Here is a 17,283-nt window from a genome sequence, read left to right as displayed (position 1 = left end):
GGTAACAGCTTCGTCCCCCAAAATAAATAAATAAATAAAGTGGGTGTGAGAAAGACAAACTGTCAGCAGAGGATTCCAGGAGGTGAATTTTAGGGAGCTGGAGACAGCAGGGTCTGGGTTGCTGAGTCCCCGATGTTGCCCACCAGCCTCTTGCTCTGAGAAGCGCTGCCTCCCAGCTTTCTGGAACTTCCGTGATATCTGGGGTGCATCAAGTCCCATAGGGGCAGGGAGCAGAAGCGGGGGGTTGGGGGGGTGATCGTGGCTCAGGATGGAGCAAAATCACACCCAGAGCCTGTAGCTGCTCAGATTTCCTTAAGGGGTGTGTGTGTGTGTGTGTGTGTGTTTTCTAAAAGTCCTATGGCCAGACTTTGTTTCCCGAGGGTCATATGACCGCTCCCCTCCACCCGGCACTGGCCCGGGGCGGGCTGGGCGCGGGCCCCTGGGGGTGTTGCAACTCCCGGCCAGAAAGTGGGAATCAGCTGTTCCGCCCGGCCCACGTGACCCGCCGAGCATAAATGTGACCGGCCGCGGCTCGGCACAGTCATCGCCCGCCTGCTCTCGAGCGTCTTCAGCGCCGCCGCCGCCCGCGGAGCCAGCACGAACGACCCAGCACCGGCCAGATGGAGCGCACGCAACCCGACAGGCAAGCGCGGGGCGCCCGGGCGCCTTTCCCTCCCCACCCAGCTCGCGCCCCAGCCCCTCCCCGGGATACTGCCACGCAGCGGCAGAGCCCAGGAGCCAGGAACTTGGGCTCTCCGGAGTCAGGAGGCTCAGGGTTCCGATCCTGCTCGTGCCCGTAGGGTAGCTGGAGGGAGGAACGGTGATTTACATGCCTGGCATCCTGGTAGGCGGTAGGTGACCAAGATGGGAGTGTCCCTAGGGTACCCAGCCTTTGAGGTGGCCAATTTTTTTTAATCCAACTTTCGAGGTGTGTTTGGAGATGCTCTCTGCTGAATCTAGATCTCTGGGGCTCCCCCGTGAGGGAGCCAATTTTGTTTTAATCCAACTTTTGAGGTGTGCTTGGAGCTGTCTGCTGAATCTAGATACCTGGGGCTCCCCCAGCCTGGGGGCACGTGCTTGGTTCTCTTGGTGGCATCTGTCCCTCACCAGCTACAGAGGAGCTGAGTCAGACATCACTCTAGCTACTGTATTCCCAGTCTCACAGACAAGGATCACAGGGTTCAAGGAGCCAGCATCTCCAAGATTGCTCAGTCAGCAGCCTTGAACCTGGGTCTGCCCACCTCCAGGTCACTCATTCCCTTCTTAGGGTGTGGTTGCTCATGACTGTAAACCCAGCACTCTGCGAAGCCGAGGCAGGTGGATCACCTGAGGTTGGGAGCTCCAGACCAGCCTGACCAACATAGAGGAAACCCTGTCTCTACTTAAAATAGAAAAATTAGCTGGGGGTCATTGCAGGCTCCTGTAATCCCAGCTACTCAGGAGGGAGGCTGAGGCAAGAGAATCGCTTGAACCCGGGAGGTGGAGGTTGCAGTGAGCTTAGATCACGCCATTGCACTCCAGCCTGGGCAGCAAGAAAATCTTTTTTTTCTGCCTCAAAAAAAATTTTATTCTTTTTTTTTTTTTAAACTCCTGGGCTCAAGCCTCCTCCCACCTCTGCCTCCAGAGTAGCTGGGACTACGAGTGTGTGCCACTTCTCCCAAGGATTTGACCCGCTGTGTTGCAGAACCGGGGATGCTGTTCCTGGAAGCGGGGTGGGAGAAAAGGGGAGAACGACAATTGTAAGGGGAGGCGGGGATATGGACCCGTGACAGAAATATTCCCGGAGAGCCTGTTTCTTTGACCGAAGCAGAGTTTCTCAGGCTTTTTCACCCTGACGCCTTAAGGATGAGCACACCACCATGGGGGGCATGAGATTTGCGCCTGAAACTTTAACAAAATAACAGAATTAAATATTGGGTTTAAAAGCCAATCAAAGTAATTACAAAGTTGGAGAGGGCCTGCTGCTTCTTCCTTGGTCGTGGGGTACCTCCTCCTCCTCCCCACTGGGAACTACCAGTACCAGGATTTCTCCCACGGTTTGGAGGACTATATTGTTTCGTGCTTTTTCGTTTTGTTTTTGAGACAGAGTCTCACGCTGTTACCCAGGCTGTATTGTAGTGGTGCTATCTTGGCTCACTGCAGCCTCTGCCTCCCTGGTTCAAGAGATTCTCCTGCCTCAGCCTCCCAGGTAGCTGGGATTACAGGCACGCACCACCACGCCTGACTAGTTTTTGTATTTTTAGTAGAGACGGGGTTTCACCATGTTGGCCAGCATGGTCTAGATCTCCTGACCTCGTGATCCACCCGCCTTGGCCTCCCAAAGTGCTGGGATTACAGGCGTAAGCCACCGCGCCCGGCCTATTTTGTTGTGTTGTAATGACTGAAGAGTGTTTACAAGACTGCATCTTGTTTTTTTCTGTTTTCTGAGATGGCGTCTTCCTCTGTTGTTCAGGCTGGAGTGCAGTGTCACAGTCTCGGCTCACTGCAACCTCTGCCTCTGGGGTTCAGGCAATTACACCTATAATCGCTGGGATTACAGACACCTGCCACCACACCCAGCTAATTTTTGTATTTTTAGTGGAGACTGGATTTCACCATGTTTGCCAGGCTGGTCTCGAACTCCCGACCTCAGGTGATCTGCCCACCTTGCCCTCCCAAAGTGCTGGGATTACAGGCATAAGTCACTGCCCCCGACCACAAGGCTGCTAATCTTAGCGTGACTGGGAACGTGGCCTGAATGAGGATGGGAGTCGGCAGCACCCTGGAGCTCAGCAGTTGGGAAGGACCCCCTCCCCTCCACCGCTCCAGTCAGCTTCGTATTCATCCTTCCTGTTTCCTCCTCAGCATGCCCCAGGATTTGTCAGAGGCCCTGAAGGAGGCCACCAAGGAGGTGCACACCCAGGCAGAGAATGCTGAGTTCATGAGGAACTTTCAGAAGGGCCAGGTGACCAGAGAGGGCTTCAAGGTATGTGGCTTGGTGGGACTAGCCCTGGTGGGGGTGTGGCAGATGTGGGTGGGCCCAAGGCTCAGTCCTGTGGTTTAAGTATGGATCCTGAGGGGCTAGATGGGCATGTCCAATGGCGCCATCTTAAAAACTGAGGCTCAGAGAGGGAAGATGAGTTGCCCACAGTCACACAGCAAGTTCACAGCCTGGTCTGTAGTGTTGTGGAGGGGTGTGGGTAGCAGTGCCATTGACTGAGCATTTTGTACACTTGGTTTCTAATCTGTGCTTCAACCCTGATGGGAAAGATGAGGAATGGAAGGCTCAGAGAGGTTAAGTGACTAACAGAAGGTCCCACAGCCAGTAAGTGGAAAAGGCTGAAATCAACCAAGACCGCTGTTCTTTCAGAGCTTGTACTCCTGACCTAATTCTAATTTGCCTCTGAAGACAAGGAGTAGTATAGTTTGGAGCTTTAGCAGTGAGGGTGCCTTTTCTGACAGTGAGGGTGCCTCCTCCAACCTCCCAAAGCCACCTTTTCCTCATCTGTAATAGAGGATTTCAACAGCAGGGTTTTCTTAAGCACCCACTATATGCCAGGTACTGATTTTGCTGTTTCCTGGCACTGTTGTGAAATTCATGCAAATAGAAGGAAAGCGCTTGACAAAGAACCAGGAAGATATTGGGTGTTAAAACATCAGTGTGGGGAAAGGCTTGTTCAGGCTGAACAGAGGGTGTGGGGTGGGGAGTGGGGAGCTGTAACCCACCACCTTCATCCCAGTCCCTTTTGAAATCTGTACCTTCTACCACTCCCCACTTCCAACATGAGACATGCTTTATTTATTTATGTATGTATTTATATTTTGAGATGGAGTCTCGCTGTGTCACCAGGCTGGAGTGCAGTGGCATGATCTCAGCTCACTGCAACCTCCACCTCCCAGGTTCAAGTGATCCTCGTGCCTCAGCCTCCCGAGTAGCTGGGATTACAGGTGCCCGTCACCATGCCCAGCTAATTTTTCTATTTTTAGCAGAGATGAGGTTTCACTAGGAGTTCAGGTCTTGAACTCCTGACCCTGTGATCCACCTACCTCGACCTCCCAAAGTGCTGGGATTATAGGTGTGAGCCACGGCGCCCAGCAATACTTGCTTTATTTTATTTTATTATTTATTTTATTTTGTTTGAGACAGAGTCTTGCTCTGTTGCCTAGGCTGTAATGCAATGGCAAGATCTCGGTGCCCTGCAACCTCCCTGTCCTGCGACCAAGCGATTCTCCTGTCTCAGCCTCCTGAGTAGCTGGGACTACAAGCACCTGCCACCACGCAAAGCTAATTTTTGTATTTTTTTTAGTAGAGACGGGGTTTCACCATGTTGGCCAGGTTGGTCTTGAACTCCTGACCTCAGATGATCCACCCACCTTGGCCTCCCAAAGTGCTGAAATCACAGGCGTGAGCCACCGTGCCCGGCTGAGACACACTTTGAAATGAGGAGAGATTTAACCTGTGGTTCCAGGCTGGGTCCCTTGGGTCTGTAATGGGTCTTCTTCATCCTCCTTCCCTCTCCCTCAAAAAGATGAGGTACACCCAGTTGCTGCAGTGTGGGCAGGGAGGTGAACTCTGGAATATCCCGTCCCCAGCCAGCTTAGACTTTGGATTTTACTGCTAAGTCACAGAGTTCCAAGGAGGCCCCGAGATCCGTGAGAGAACTCAGTGCTCACTTACATTACGCAGGTGGCCGTGGTACTTATCATAGCCTTTCTCATGTGAGCGCTAAGTGCCAGGCTGCCCCCTGTGCTGGCCCAGATCCTCTCACATAATCCTCACACCAGCCCCATCTAGTATGTGGCAGGTGAAGGAGCTGAGGCTTGGATAGCACAGAGTCACACAGACCTCAGATCATCTGCTCTAGGATAGGAAGCTGGGACCAGAGAGGGCAAGCGGCTCACCCATGGCCGCACAGCTAAGGACTGGCAGAGCTGGGTGAGAACCAGGTCGGTCACACTCAAAAACCCAAGCTCTTTTGTACCAGGCTACCTGGCTTTCTGCTCCCTCATAGAATAGAACTGCCTAGAATGTTTACGGCTCAGAAATAACTTGGAAACCCCAACTTGAACATCTTAACTTTGTCCTCCTTCAAATTCAAACTGGGGTATTAATGTGTAATAGGAGTTAGTGCCCCAAGCCAAGGTACAGGCAGGACCCGTTGCCCCAGCCCAGCATCCAGAGGTGGTGGTGTTCAGAGCAGGCCTCCGGGAAGAACTGTGCCTGGCAGTTGAGTTGGTTACACAGAAGTCAGAAGCCAGAAGCACATGGCGAGGCTCCTTGAAGCACTTTCGTTTCAGTTACTGCCGTCTTCTGAGTCATGGTGGGTTCCTAGCCTGGTTTTCAGTCCAGTTCCATTTTCTACTAACTGTGCAACCTCATTGTCTCATACCCTCTCTGAGCCTTAGTTTCCTTTTCTGCAAAATGGAAATAGCAACTCCTTTGTTGAATTTTTTTTTTTGGAGACAGGGTCTTGCTCACTCTGTTGCCCAGGCCTGGAGTACAGTGATACGATCACAGCTCACTGCAACCTTCAAATCCTGTGCTCAAGTGATCCTCCTGCCTCAGCCTCTGGAGTAGCTGGGACCATAGGCATGCACCACCATACCTGCCTAATTTTTTTTTTTTTTTTGAGTCGACAGAGTCTCATTCTGTTGTGCAGGCTGGAGTGCAATGGAGCAATCTTGGCTCACTGCAGCCTCTGCCTCCTGGGTTCAAGTGATTCTCCTGCCTCAGCCTCCTGAGTAGCTGGGATTACCGGTGCTCGCTACCACGCCCAGCTAATTTTTATATTTTTGATACAGACAGGGTTTTACCATATTGGCCAGTCTGGTCTCAAACTGCTAGACCTTGTGATCCACCCACCTCGGCCTCCCAAAGTGCTGGGATTACAGGCATGAGCCACCTTGCCTGGCCCCAGCTGGCTAAGTTTTTTTTGTTTTGTTTTGTTTTGAGATGGAGTCTTGCTCTGTTGCCAGGCTGGAGTAGAGTGGCATGATCTCAGCTCTCTGCAACCTGTCTCCCAGTTTCAAGCAGTTCTCCTGCCTCAGCCTCCTGAGTAGCTGGGACTACAGGTGCACACCACCACACCTGGCTAATTTTTTATATTTTTGTAGAGACGGGGTTTCACCATAGCCAGGATGCTCTCGATCTCCTGACCTCGTGATCTGCCTGCCATGGCCTCGAAAAGTGCTGGGATTACAGGCCTGAGCCACCGCACCTGGCCCAGGCCACCTAATTTTTTAAAATAATTTTTTGTAGAGGTGGGGTTTGGGCTGTGTAGCCCAGGCTGATCTCAGACTCCTATCTTTAAGCAATCCTCCCACCTTAGCCTTCCAAAGTGCAGGATTACAGGGATATAAGCCACCGCACCGAGCCAGTTTGCTGGATCTTTATATAAGGATTCAATTAGGCTGCTTGTTTTGCCCAATGGGATAAAGGGTTGTAGGCTGCGAAAGTGCACAATCGTCTTTTTCTCTTGTAAAAATCCCTCTGGCTGCTGTGTGAAGAGGATTGTAGTGAGGGGTGGCGGAAGGAGTCAGAGCCCAGCTAGGAAGTGATGAGGGCCTTTCCAAAGGCAGGAGTGGAGGGGACGGATGGAGGTGGGCGTCTTCTATGTGGCTGGTGGCCCGACCTGCTCGCTCTGCTTTCAGCTGGTGATGGCCTCCCTGCACCACATCTACGTGGCCCTGGAGGAGGAGATTGAGCGCAACAAGGAGAACCCAGCGTTCGCCCCTCTCTACTTCCCAGAAGAGCTGCACCGCAAGGCCGCTCTGGAGCAGGACCTGGCCTTCTGGTATGGGCCCCGCTGGCAGGAGGTGATCCCCTACACACCAGCCATGCAGCGCTATGTGAAGCGGCTCCATGAGGTGGGGCGTGCAGAGCCTGAGCTACTGGTGGCCCACGCCTATACCCGCTACCTGGGTGACCTGTCTGGGGGCCAGGTGCTCAAGAAGATTGCTCAGAAAGTCCTGGGCCTGCCCAGCTCTGGCGAGGGCCTGGCCTTCTTCACCTTCCCCAATATCGACAGTGCCACCAAGTTCAAGCAGCTCTACCGCTCCCGCATGAACTCTCTGGAGATGACTCCCGAGGTCAGGCAGCGGGTGATGGAAGAGGCCAAGATGGCGTTCCTGCTCAACATCCAGGTGAGGGTTGGGCAGCCTGGGGCAGCCTCTGCCTTCCCGAGCTGTTCCTCCAAGGGACCCTTCTCATTGTAGGGGAGAGTGCTGTGGGAGGGGAGGGTCATGGTTAACACAGGGAAGCAGGGTTCCAGGACTGCCGCTTACTAGCTGGGTGATCCTGGGCAAATGCCTTAATTTCTCTGTACTGCAGTTTCCCTATCTGTAAACAAGGGATAATAATGGTACCTACATCTTAGACTCGTAAGGCTTGAGTGAGTTTACAGCAGTGAAAGTCCCCACAGCAGCGTCTGGCACAGAGGAAGCCCTCGGACATTCACTACTGTCATGATGGGAAATGAGAATCAGTTGTAGCTCTCTGTGGCAACGTAGAAGTTGAGTGTGCACTAGTGTGTAGCCAGGTTGGCACTCCCAGGGTTATAGGTGGCCTCTGCCTTCCAGGGACTCTCAGCATACTAGCCGGAGAGGTTTGCCTCTCTCTACAAGTGCCTCAAATCCAGGGGGAATGTGGGGTTTGGGCAAAGCCTGGAAGAATCTGGAGCAGAGGTGGAGGGGTGAGGGGCTCCTTCTAACCAGATGTCATAGACCCTCTCTCTCTGCTACCCCCTGGAGGTGCCATGGGGCCTGGGTCTTGGGCTCATGCCCTCCTGGTTCCCTGCTCCCAGCCTTGTATTGCAGAAGATTCTAGTCCTGGCCCCGATTATGGAGTAAGGCCTTTGCTTTCCACCCTCTCTGCTCAGAAAATCCAATCAGTCCTCCAAGAAAATCTGTTTTTCGAGACGTGTAGTCAAAATAAAACACTTGTCATCCCAGCACTTTGGGAAGCCAAGGCGGGTGGATTGCTTGAGCTCAGGAGTTTTAGACCAGCCTGGGCAACACGGCGAGATCCTGTCTCTACTTAAAAAAAAAAAAAAAAAAAAAAAAAAATTAAAAATTAAAGGGATTTGGAGTCAGAACTGGCTCTCAGGCTCACGCCTGTAATACCAACAATTTGGGAGGCCAAAGCAGGAAGATAGCTTGAGCCTGGGAGTTTGAGACCAGCCCTGGTAACACAGTAAGACCCTGTCAAAAAAAATGAAAAAATTAGCCAGGGATAGTAGCATGCGCCTGTAGTCCCAGCTACTTGGAAGGCTGAAGTGGGAGGGTTGCTTGAGCCCAGGAGGTCAAGGTTGTAGTAAGCTCTGATTGTGCTACTGCACTCCAGCGTGGGCAACAGCAGCAGAGCAAGACTGTCTCAAAAAACAACAACGAAAAACTGGGCCGGGCATGGTGGCTCACATCTGTAATCCCAGCACTTTAGGAGGCCAAGGCGAGTGGATCACGAGGTCAGGAGTTCGAGACTAGCCTGGCCAACATGGTAAAACCCCGTCTCTACTGAAAATATAAAAATTAGCTGGGCATGGTGGCCCGTGCCTATAATCCCAGCTATTTGGGAGGCTGAGGCAGGAGAATCACTTGAACCCAAGAAGCGGAGGTTGCAGTGAGCCAAGATCATGCCATTGAACTCCAGCCTGGGCAACAGTGGGAGAGTATGTCTCAAGAAAAAAAAAAAAGTCACAGCTCTTGGTACCTGACCTCTGGGTTGGTCCTTGGGCAAAGCACTTAACCTGTACTTTCTTCATCTGCAAGACTGATAGATACCATTCATGGTACCTAAGATGTAGGTACCATTATTATCCCTGTTACCACCCACCAAAGCTGAATTTCACAAATCTAAACTCAAGAGGAGAAAGCAGCCATAGAAGAGTTCGTGTACTAGGATGCCACTTAATATTATTTCAAAACAAGCAATGCAGCCTTTTGCTTGGAGAAACAGGCTGCAGGCACATGTAGCCACAGTAAACTCTAAATCCAGGATCGCTGTTATCGGTGGGGAGGGCAGGAGCAGGCATGCGAGCCAACTGAGCTTGGAATATCTTACCTCTGAAGGTGGGTGAAAGGGACATGAATATGCAGCATTTTTCTTACCATCTTGTTATTTCCAAAGTATCCCCTAACCTAACGTAAGGTCCTACCTACAGCTGGGACCCAGCAGCATCTCTTGCTGATAGGCATGTGTGTCTTTTGTCTTTTAGCTCTTTGAGGAGTTGCAGAAGCTGCTGACCCATGACACCAAGGATCAGAGCCCCTCACAGGCACCAGGGCTTCGCCAGAGGGCCAGTAACAAAGTGCAAGGTGAGAGCGTCCAGGGAGGGGCATTTCCTCTGAGCTACAGATGGAGAGGGACGTGCCCTGGCTGTCTGACTCTAGTATCTCTACTCTTCTGTTTTCTGAATGTTTGGTGTGGTGGGTGTTGTTTTCTGCCACCTCCCCCCTGCACCCCTTCCCTGTAAGGACAAGGTCTCGATGTGTTACCCAGGCTGGTTTTGAACACTTGACTTCAGGCAATCCTCCTGCCTCTGCCTCCCAAAGTGCTGCAATTTCAGGCAAGAACCACTATGCCCAGACTGAATTTTTTTTGAGACTTAAAGTTTTGTTCTAGTTGCCCAGGCTGGAGTGCAATGACACAATCTTGGCTCACTGAAACCTCAGCCTTTTTTTTTTTTGAGACAGAGTTTGCTCTTGTTACCCAGGCTGGAGTGCAGTGGAACGAATCTTGGCTCACCGCAACCTACACTTCCCGGGTTCAAGCAATTCTCCTGCCTCAGCCTCCCGAGTAGCTGGGACTACAGGCGTGCGCCACCATGCCCAGCTAATTTTTGTCTTTTTAGTAGAGACGGGGTTTCACCATGTTGACCAGGATGGTCTCGATCTCTTGACCTCATGATCCACCCGCCTCGGCCTCCCAAAGTGCTGGGATTATAGGCGTGAGCCACCGCGCCCGGCCGACCTCAGCCTTTTGAGTAGCTGGAATTACAGGTGCCCACCACCATGCCTGGCTAATTTTTTTGGTATTTTTAGTAAAGATGGGGTTTCACCATGCTGGGCCAGGCTGGTCTCAAACTTCTGACTTCAGGTGATCCACCCGCCTCGGCATCCCAAAGTGCTGGGATTACAGATGTGAGCCACCGCGCCCGGCCGCCTGAATTGTTTTATATGAGAAGTGGAGTTCAGGCAAAAGGACCTAGGATCAACCTGCAGTGTGTAGCTCTGGGCAAGCCATCAGACTTCCCCCACCTCAGTTTCCCCACCTGGAAAAATCCAGTGAGGTTCAGCTACTTCTAGTTCATTGGCTTAGAAGTGCACAAGCACCCCTCAGAAGTCATGGGAAACTCCCGTCCCTTAATTTAGACTCCTTTGCTCCTCTGTGGGCCAGGGAGTGGGGGACCTTTATCCAGCTATGAACCCATCAGAGGCAGACGTCCCTTCCGAGTCTTGTTGTTCGTGAGCCCCTCCCTCGTGTGCTTGAGAGTGATCGAGGCTGGCTATAGTGAAAACATCTGGGAAACTTGCAAAAAGACCAAAACCCTCCATAAAATATACCTTCGCTAAGCCTAAAACTCGGAGGGAGGGAGTGTGGCTTTGGGATCGGTAGCAATAAAGGGGTAAAGCTTAGCTGCCCCCCGGTCGGTTATGTTAGGCCTCCCCTCCCATGCCACCCTAACCTGCCAGGCCTGCGGCTTTCTCAGTTGTGCCAGACCACACGGACCCGTCTACTGGGTGGGGGGAGTTGTAGCCCCAGAGGGCTTGGTTACCTGGTGGGGTAGGGAGATGTCACCCTAATGCAGCAGTTCGCAAAATGTGGTACCCTGGCTTGGGGGTGGGGGTGGTAGCCCTAGTATCCCCTCAAGGGGGTCTCTGAGGACAAAGCTCCTGCCCCGTTCACCACGCTTAGAAAATGTGTGAGTCTGGCTGGACACAGTGCTCATGCCTGTAATCCCACACTTTGGGAGGCCAAGGCAAGGCGGACCACAAAGTCAGGAGTTCAAGACCAGCCTGACCAACATGGGGAAACCCCATCTCCACTACAAATACAAAAACATTAGCTGGGCATAGTGGCACGCGCCTGTAATCCCGGTTACTCAGGAGGCTAGGCAGGGGAATTGCTTGAACCGGGGAGGTGGAGGTTGCAGTGGGCTGAGATTGTGCCACTGCACTCCAGCCTGGGTGACAGGGAGACTCTGTCTCAAAAAAAAAGAAAAGAAAAAAGAAAAAGAAAATGTGTGAGTCCAAGATGAAGATTTACAGCTCAGACCTAATCACTGGCCAAGTTTGAGGAGAGGACAGGTAGCAGGCAGAAGTCTGAAAAGCACGCCTGGGTCCAAGAACGTTTTCACAATGTGGCTTGGCTACACACGGAACATACAGCTTGGAGAAGTAGTAAGCCACCCATCTTTGAAGGTATTCAAGCAGTGGCTGGAGCGACGCCTGTTTGTGGTCTTGCAGAACCCTGGTGTTGGGTAGGGACTGTACCACAGACACTGAGGCCACGCTGCTTTGCTTTTCTGTGACATCAGACACCCAATGCACGCCCACCTATTATTGACCTTGCCCCATTTTCTCTTTCAGACTCTACCCTGGTGGAGACTCCCAGAGGGAAGCCCCTTCTCAACACCAGCTCCCAGGCTCCGCTTCTCCGTTGGGTCCTTACACTCAGCTTTCTGGTGGCGACAGTTGCTGTAGGGCTTTATGCCATGTGAATGCAGGCCTGCTGGCTCCCAGAGCCATGAACTTTGTCCAGTGGAAGGCCTTCTTTCTAGACAGGGAAATCTCTTGCCTGGCTTCCTTATCTTCGGCACTGGAGGCTTTTGGGGCCTCCAGCCCTCTCACTGTGTCCCTCTCGCTGGAAAGGAGGAAGGAGCCTATGAGGTCTTCCCCAGTGAAAAGCACATCCAGCCAATGGCCTAAACTTCAGAGTGGGGCAAGGGGTCTATCCCTGCCCTTCAGCATCCTCAGTTCCTGCAGTTGAGCCCAGAAGATGCCCCAGAAGTGGCAGCTGTCTCAAACCTCCAGAAGCCATGAATTTGAAGTATCCTTGTTGACACGGCCATGACCGCTTTGATCACTTTCCCCGTGGGCCATGGCAATTTTTACATAAACCTGAAAAGATGTTGTGTCTTGTGTTTCTGTCTTATTTTTGCTGGAGCCACCGTGTTCCCGCCTCAGCCTCAATTGCAGTATTTTTGTTGTGTTCTGTTGTTTTTATAGCAGGGTGGGGGTGGTTTTTGAGCAGTATGTGGGTGGGGAGGGAGGGGTTTAAAGACACTGTGGCCTTGGTCTCTAACTTTTATGAAATAATAAACATTGATAATAACGTGAAGTATTTTTCTTGGGCCTTGTTATTCTTGGGGAGCTGACCATCTCCTCACTGGTTTCTTTCGTGCTCGGTAGGAGAGGTGGTGATGGGGGGTTGGCAGGAGCGGGTCTGTTTGAGAATACGGGTGAGCTTTAAGCAGCTGGTGGCGAATCTTTGTGCTGAACCCTGCTTGATGCAAGACTCCCCTTTATGGAGGATGGGCTTGCCCCATTTGGCTGAAATGACCAGATTCTGAGGCAAAATTTGTATTTTCTGTTCAGTGATTATTAGGGACTAGAGTGAAATTCTTGGGTTCAAATTCCTGCTACACCATTTTGAGATTAGTCCCCATTTGGCTGAAATGACCAGATTCTGGGGCAAAATTTGTATTTTCTGTTCAGTGACTATTAGGGACTAGAGTGAAATTCTTGGGTTCAAATTCCTGCTACACCATTTTGAGATTAGTCACTTAACCTCTGGGGTTCCATTTGATTACTGGTGACAGTAATATGAATATAGTAATACGTAACTCACCTGTCTGTTATGAGAAGCAAATGCCATCCATGTGAAATGCCAACACCACATGCTGTTAGCTCCTATGATGCAAAGGAGACCAGTGTTTTGTGATTCTTGTACTGTGGGATTCAGTTCATCTATGTCATCTCTGTGTTGAAGGGGTGTTTTGGGTGAGGTCTTCCTAAGAAAAAAATATCAAAAAAGAAAAAAATAAATAAAATAAAAAGAGGGGGTGTTACCACTATTTGAGGGTCAGGATGGATTTCATTGAGGTCTGTCCAGCTCGAAAACCCAAGCCCTTTCTACTTCCTTAAGTCAAGAAAATATTCAATATGTAGCCCCCTAATCTCGGAGAGTGAAAAACATTTCACTGAAGGTGTCCTGGGCAGAGCATGGGACAATATTTTTTTTTTTTGAGACTGGGTCTCGCTTTGTCACCCACACTGGAGTGCAGTGATTCGACCTTGGCTCACTGCAACCGCCGCCTCTTGGGCTTAAGCCATCCTCCAGCCTCAGCCTGGGACTACAAGTGCATGCCACCATGCCCAGCTAATTTTTGTATTTTTTTGTAGCGATGGAGTTTCACTATGTTGCCCAGTCTGATCTGAACTCCTGAAGTAAAGTGATCCTTCCACTTTGGCCTCACAAAGTGCTAGGATTATAAGAGTGAGTCACTGTACCTGGCCAAAGTGTTTCTTTCTGGTGTTTTGTTTTGTTTTGAGACATTAGTCTCGCTCTTGTTGCCCAAGCTAGAGTGCAATGGCACGATCTCAGCTCACTGCAACCTCAATCTCCTGGGTTCAAGTGATTCTCCTGCCTCAGCCTCCTGAGTAGCTGGGATTATAGGCATGCACCACCATGCCTGGCCAATTTTTGTATTTTTAGTAAAGATGGAGTTTCTCCATGTTGGTCAGGTTGGCGTCGAACACTCAACCTCAGGTGATCTCCCTCACCTCAGCCTCCCAAGGTGCTGGGAGGATTCAGGCGTGAGTCACGATGCCTGGCCTTTTTTTTTTTTTTTTTTTTTTTTGTTTGTTTGTTTGATATGGAGTCTCATTCTGTCACCCAGGCTGGAGTGCAGTGGCCTGATGTCAGGTCACTGCAACCTCTGCCACCCAGGTTCAAGGGATTCTTCTGCCTCAGCCTCCTGTGTAGCTCGGATTACAGGCATGCACCACCATGCCTGGCCAATTTTTGTATTTTTAGTAAAGATGGAGTTTCTCCATGTTGGTCAGGTTGGCGTCGAACACTCAACCTCAGGTGATCTCCCTCACCTCAGCCTCCCAAGGTGCTAGGAGGATTACAGGCGTGAGTCACCACGCCTGGGCTTTTTAAATTTTAATTTTTATTTTTTTGATATGGAGTCTCATTCTGTCATCCAGGCTGGAGTGCAGTGGCCTGATGTCAGGTCACTGCAACCTCTGCCACCCAGGTTCAAGGAATTTTCCTGTCTCAGCCTCCAAGTAGCTGGGATTATAGGCATCTGCCACAGTGCCTGGCTAATTTTTGTAGTTTTAGTAGAGATGTGGTTTCACCATCTTGGCCAGGCTGGTCTTGAATTCCTTGACCTCATGATCCACCTGCCTCAGCTTCTCAAAGTGCTAGGATTACAGGCGTGAGCCACCGCGCCTGGCCAAGGTGCTTCTTTATATGACCAGTACCGGAGGACCGGGAGTCAGGAGACCTTTGCTCCTAGTCTGACTATGCCACTTCAAGGCTCATTTTGTTCACTGGCAAAATGAGAACAATGCACACACCTCTCAAAGCCAGTGGGAGGATCCAGTGGTGCCCGAACACCAGTCTACGCATGGTAGGATCAGAATTACTTGAAGATACTTAACCTCGGAATCCAGGACTCCACACTGAGAGATCCTGATTCTGGAGACCTGGGATGGGGCTCTAGAATACATATTTATGAAAAGTGCCTTAGGAGATTCCAATGTGCACCCAGGGCCAGGAGCACGTATGGTCACGTATGCAAATCATAGGCATTCAAATCACAAGGGAGGCCAGGTGCCGTGGCTCACGCCTGTAATCCAACACTTTGAGAGGCTGAGGCAGGCAGATTCCAGGTCAGGAGTTCAAGACCAGCCTGGCCAACATGGTGAAAACCTGTCTACTAAAACCACGAAATTAGCTGGGAGTGGTGGCACACCCTTGTAATCCCAGCTACTCTGGAGGCTGAGGCAGGAGAATCACTTGAATCCAGGAGGCAGAGGTTGTAGTGAGCCAAGATCCCACCAGTGCACTCCAGCCTGGGCAACAGAGCAAGACTCCATCTCAAAAAAACAAAACAAAAACCAAATAGCAGCTGGGACTCTCCTGCCCTGGGCCCAGTTTCCTCATCTGTGAAAAGGGCATAGATTGGATATTCATTATACTGAAAAAGAAAGGAAGGAAGAGGGGAGAGAAGAGAGAGAAACTATCTCAAATTCTACTAATAGGAGAATGGCGGAATGGTTTTTTTCCTATCAATTGTCAAACAAAGTCAGCCACTAGTTAAAGTGGTAAGGGCAGATTTTAATCAGTAATGACTATTGCAATAGGGAAAAGAGTCCAGTATGAACTAAACTCAGCTTTAATTTGTACAGAGGTGAATGGGTATTTTAAAGGGAGGTTGACCAGAGTGGGCAATATGGTAAAACCCCATCTCTACAAATGAATAAAGTAGTCAGGCGTGGTGGTGAAGTTGAGGTGGGAAGATCACATTAGCCTGGGAGGTCAAAGCTGCAGTGAGCTCTGATTGCACCACTGCACTCCAGCATTGGCAACAGAGTGAGACCCTGTCTCAAAAAAATACAAAATAAAAAAAAGGAAGATTGAGGGAGGAAGGTGTGGGCAAATGATTAGTAGAGTCAGCGAAGTGAAAAATTACAAAAGGTTAGTCAGTGTACATGCAGTGAGGCTAGCTGTGTCTGCCAGTTGGCAATGATCAAAGTTATAATTTTTGCCTCCCACAGAGGTCACATTGTTAGTGGTTGCCTGGAATGAACAGTAAACATTTATTACTGAGTTTTCTCAGGAAGGCATCTTAGTGGGGGTTGGCTAGAGTCATTTTAGAGATGTTAGCAGTTGTTAGAAACAGTGTTTGTTTAGGTCTTTTTTTTTTCTTTTTTGAGATAAGTCTTGCTCTGTCACTCAGGCTGAAGTCCAGTGGCACAATCAAAACTTGCTGCAGTGGCTGGGCCTGGTGGCTCATACCTGTAATCCAAGCACTTTGGAGGGCAAGGCAGGCGGATCACCTAAGGTTGGGAGTTCAAGACCAGCCTGACCAACATGGTGAAAATCCGTCTTTATAAAACAAACAAACAAACAAACAAACTCACTGCAGTCTCAAAAGTCCTGGATTCAAGCCATCCTCCCACCTGGCCTCTTGATTAGCTACGATTACAGGTGTGCTCCAATATGCCCAGCTAATTAAAAAAAAAAATTTCAGGCCAGGCGGTGGCTCACATGTGTAATCCCAGCACTTTGGGAGGCTGGGGCGGTCACGAGTTCAAGACCAGGTTGGCTAACACGGTGAAACCCTGTCTCTACTAAAAATACAAAAAATTAGCTGGGCGTGGTGGCATACGCCTGTAATTGCTACTTGGGAGGCTGAGGCAGGACAATTGCTTGAATCCAGGAGGCAAAGGTTGCAGTGAGCTGAGATCCTGCAGTTGCACCACTCCAGCCTGGGCAACAGAGCGAGACTCTGTCTCAAAAAAAAAAAAAAAAAAAAAGAAAGAAAGAAAAAAAGAAAGAAAGAAAGAAAGAAAGAAATTATTTAAAAAATTTGTACTGTAATCCCAGCACTTTGGGAGGCCGAGGCAGGTGGATCATGAAGTCAAGAGATCAAGACCGTGCTGGTCAACACGGTGAAACCCTGTCTCTACTAAAAATACAAAAAATTACCTGGGCATGGTGCCGCATGCCTGTAATCCCAGCCACTCAGGAGGCTGAGGCAGGAGAATTGCCTGAACCCAGGAGGCGGAGGTTGCAGTGAGCTGAGATCGCACCATTGCACTCCAGCCTGGGTAACAAGAGCGAAACTCCGCCTCAAAAAAAAAAAAAAATTCCAGAAAGGCAGGATCTTGCTATGTTGCCCAGGCTGGTCTTAAGCTTCTGGGCTCAAGGGGATCATCTCATCTTGGCCTCCTGAAGTGCTGGGATTACAGGCATGAGCCACGGTGCCTGTAGATCAAGGCTGACCCTTAGCAGGGAGCCCAGAGGAACCTGGCTAGAGTTCCGTCAAGGAAAGAGTCTTTGTCACCATAGTACCTAAAATTAAGTAGCTGTTAAACAGAATGAGGCCAGGCATGGTGGCTCATGCCTGTAATACCAACACTTTGGGAGGTGAGGCCAGCGGATCACTTGAGGTCAGGAGTTCGAGACCAGTGTGGGCAACATGGTGAAACCCTGTCTCTACCAAAAATACAATTAGCTGGGCGTGGTGGTGGGCACCTGTAAAACCAGCTATTCAGGAGGCTGAGGCA

The 17,283-nt window shown here is 50.5% G+C and overlaps 1 protein-coding gene across 1 annotated transcript; it reads left to right on the top strand.

The window, feature by feature from the left end:
* Nucleotides 1-527: 527 nt before the first annotated feature.
* Nucleotides 528-12,316, top strand: HMOX1 (heme oxygenase 1). Its single transcript, XM_003932923.3, has 5 exons — nt 528-643; nt 2,845-2,965; nt 6,631-7,122; nt 9,192-9,291; nt 11,566-12,316. Exons 1-5 carry the CDS (start codon nt 621-623, stop codon nt 11,694-11,696), a joined length of 867 nt encoding a protein of 288 aa, XP_003932972.1. The 5' UTR covers nt 528-620; the 3' UTR covers nt 11,697-12,316.
* The last annotated feature ends 4,967 nt before the right edge of the window (nt 12,317-17,283 follow it).

The sequence above is a fragment of the Saimiri boliviensis genome, chromosome 21, assembly GCF_048565385.1.
Source record: "Saimiri boliviensis isolate mSaiBol1 chromosome 21, mSaiBol1.pri, whole genome shotgun sequence".
Classification (NCBI taxonomy): domain Eukaryota; kingdom Metazoa; phylum Chordata; class Mammalia; order Primates; family Cebidae; genus Saimiri; species Saimiri boliviensis.
Note: the sequence above shows the minus strand (reverse complement) of the source record. Positions and strands in the feature narration are given on the sequence as shown.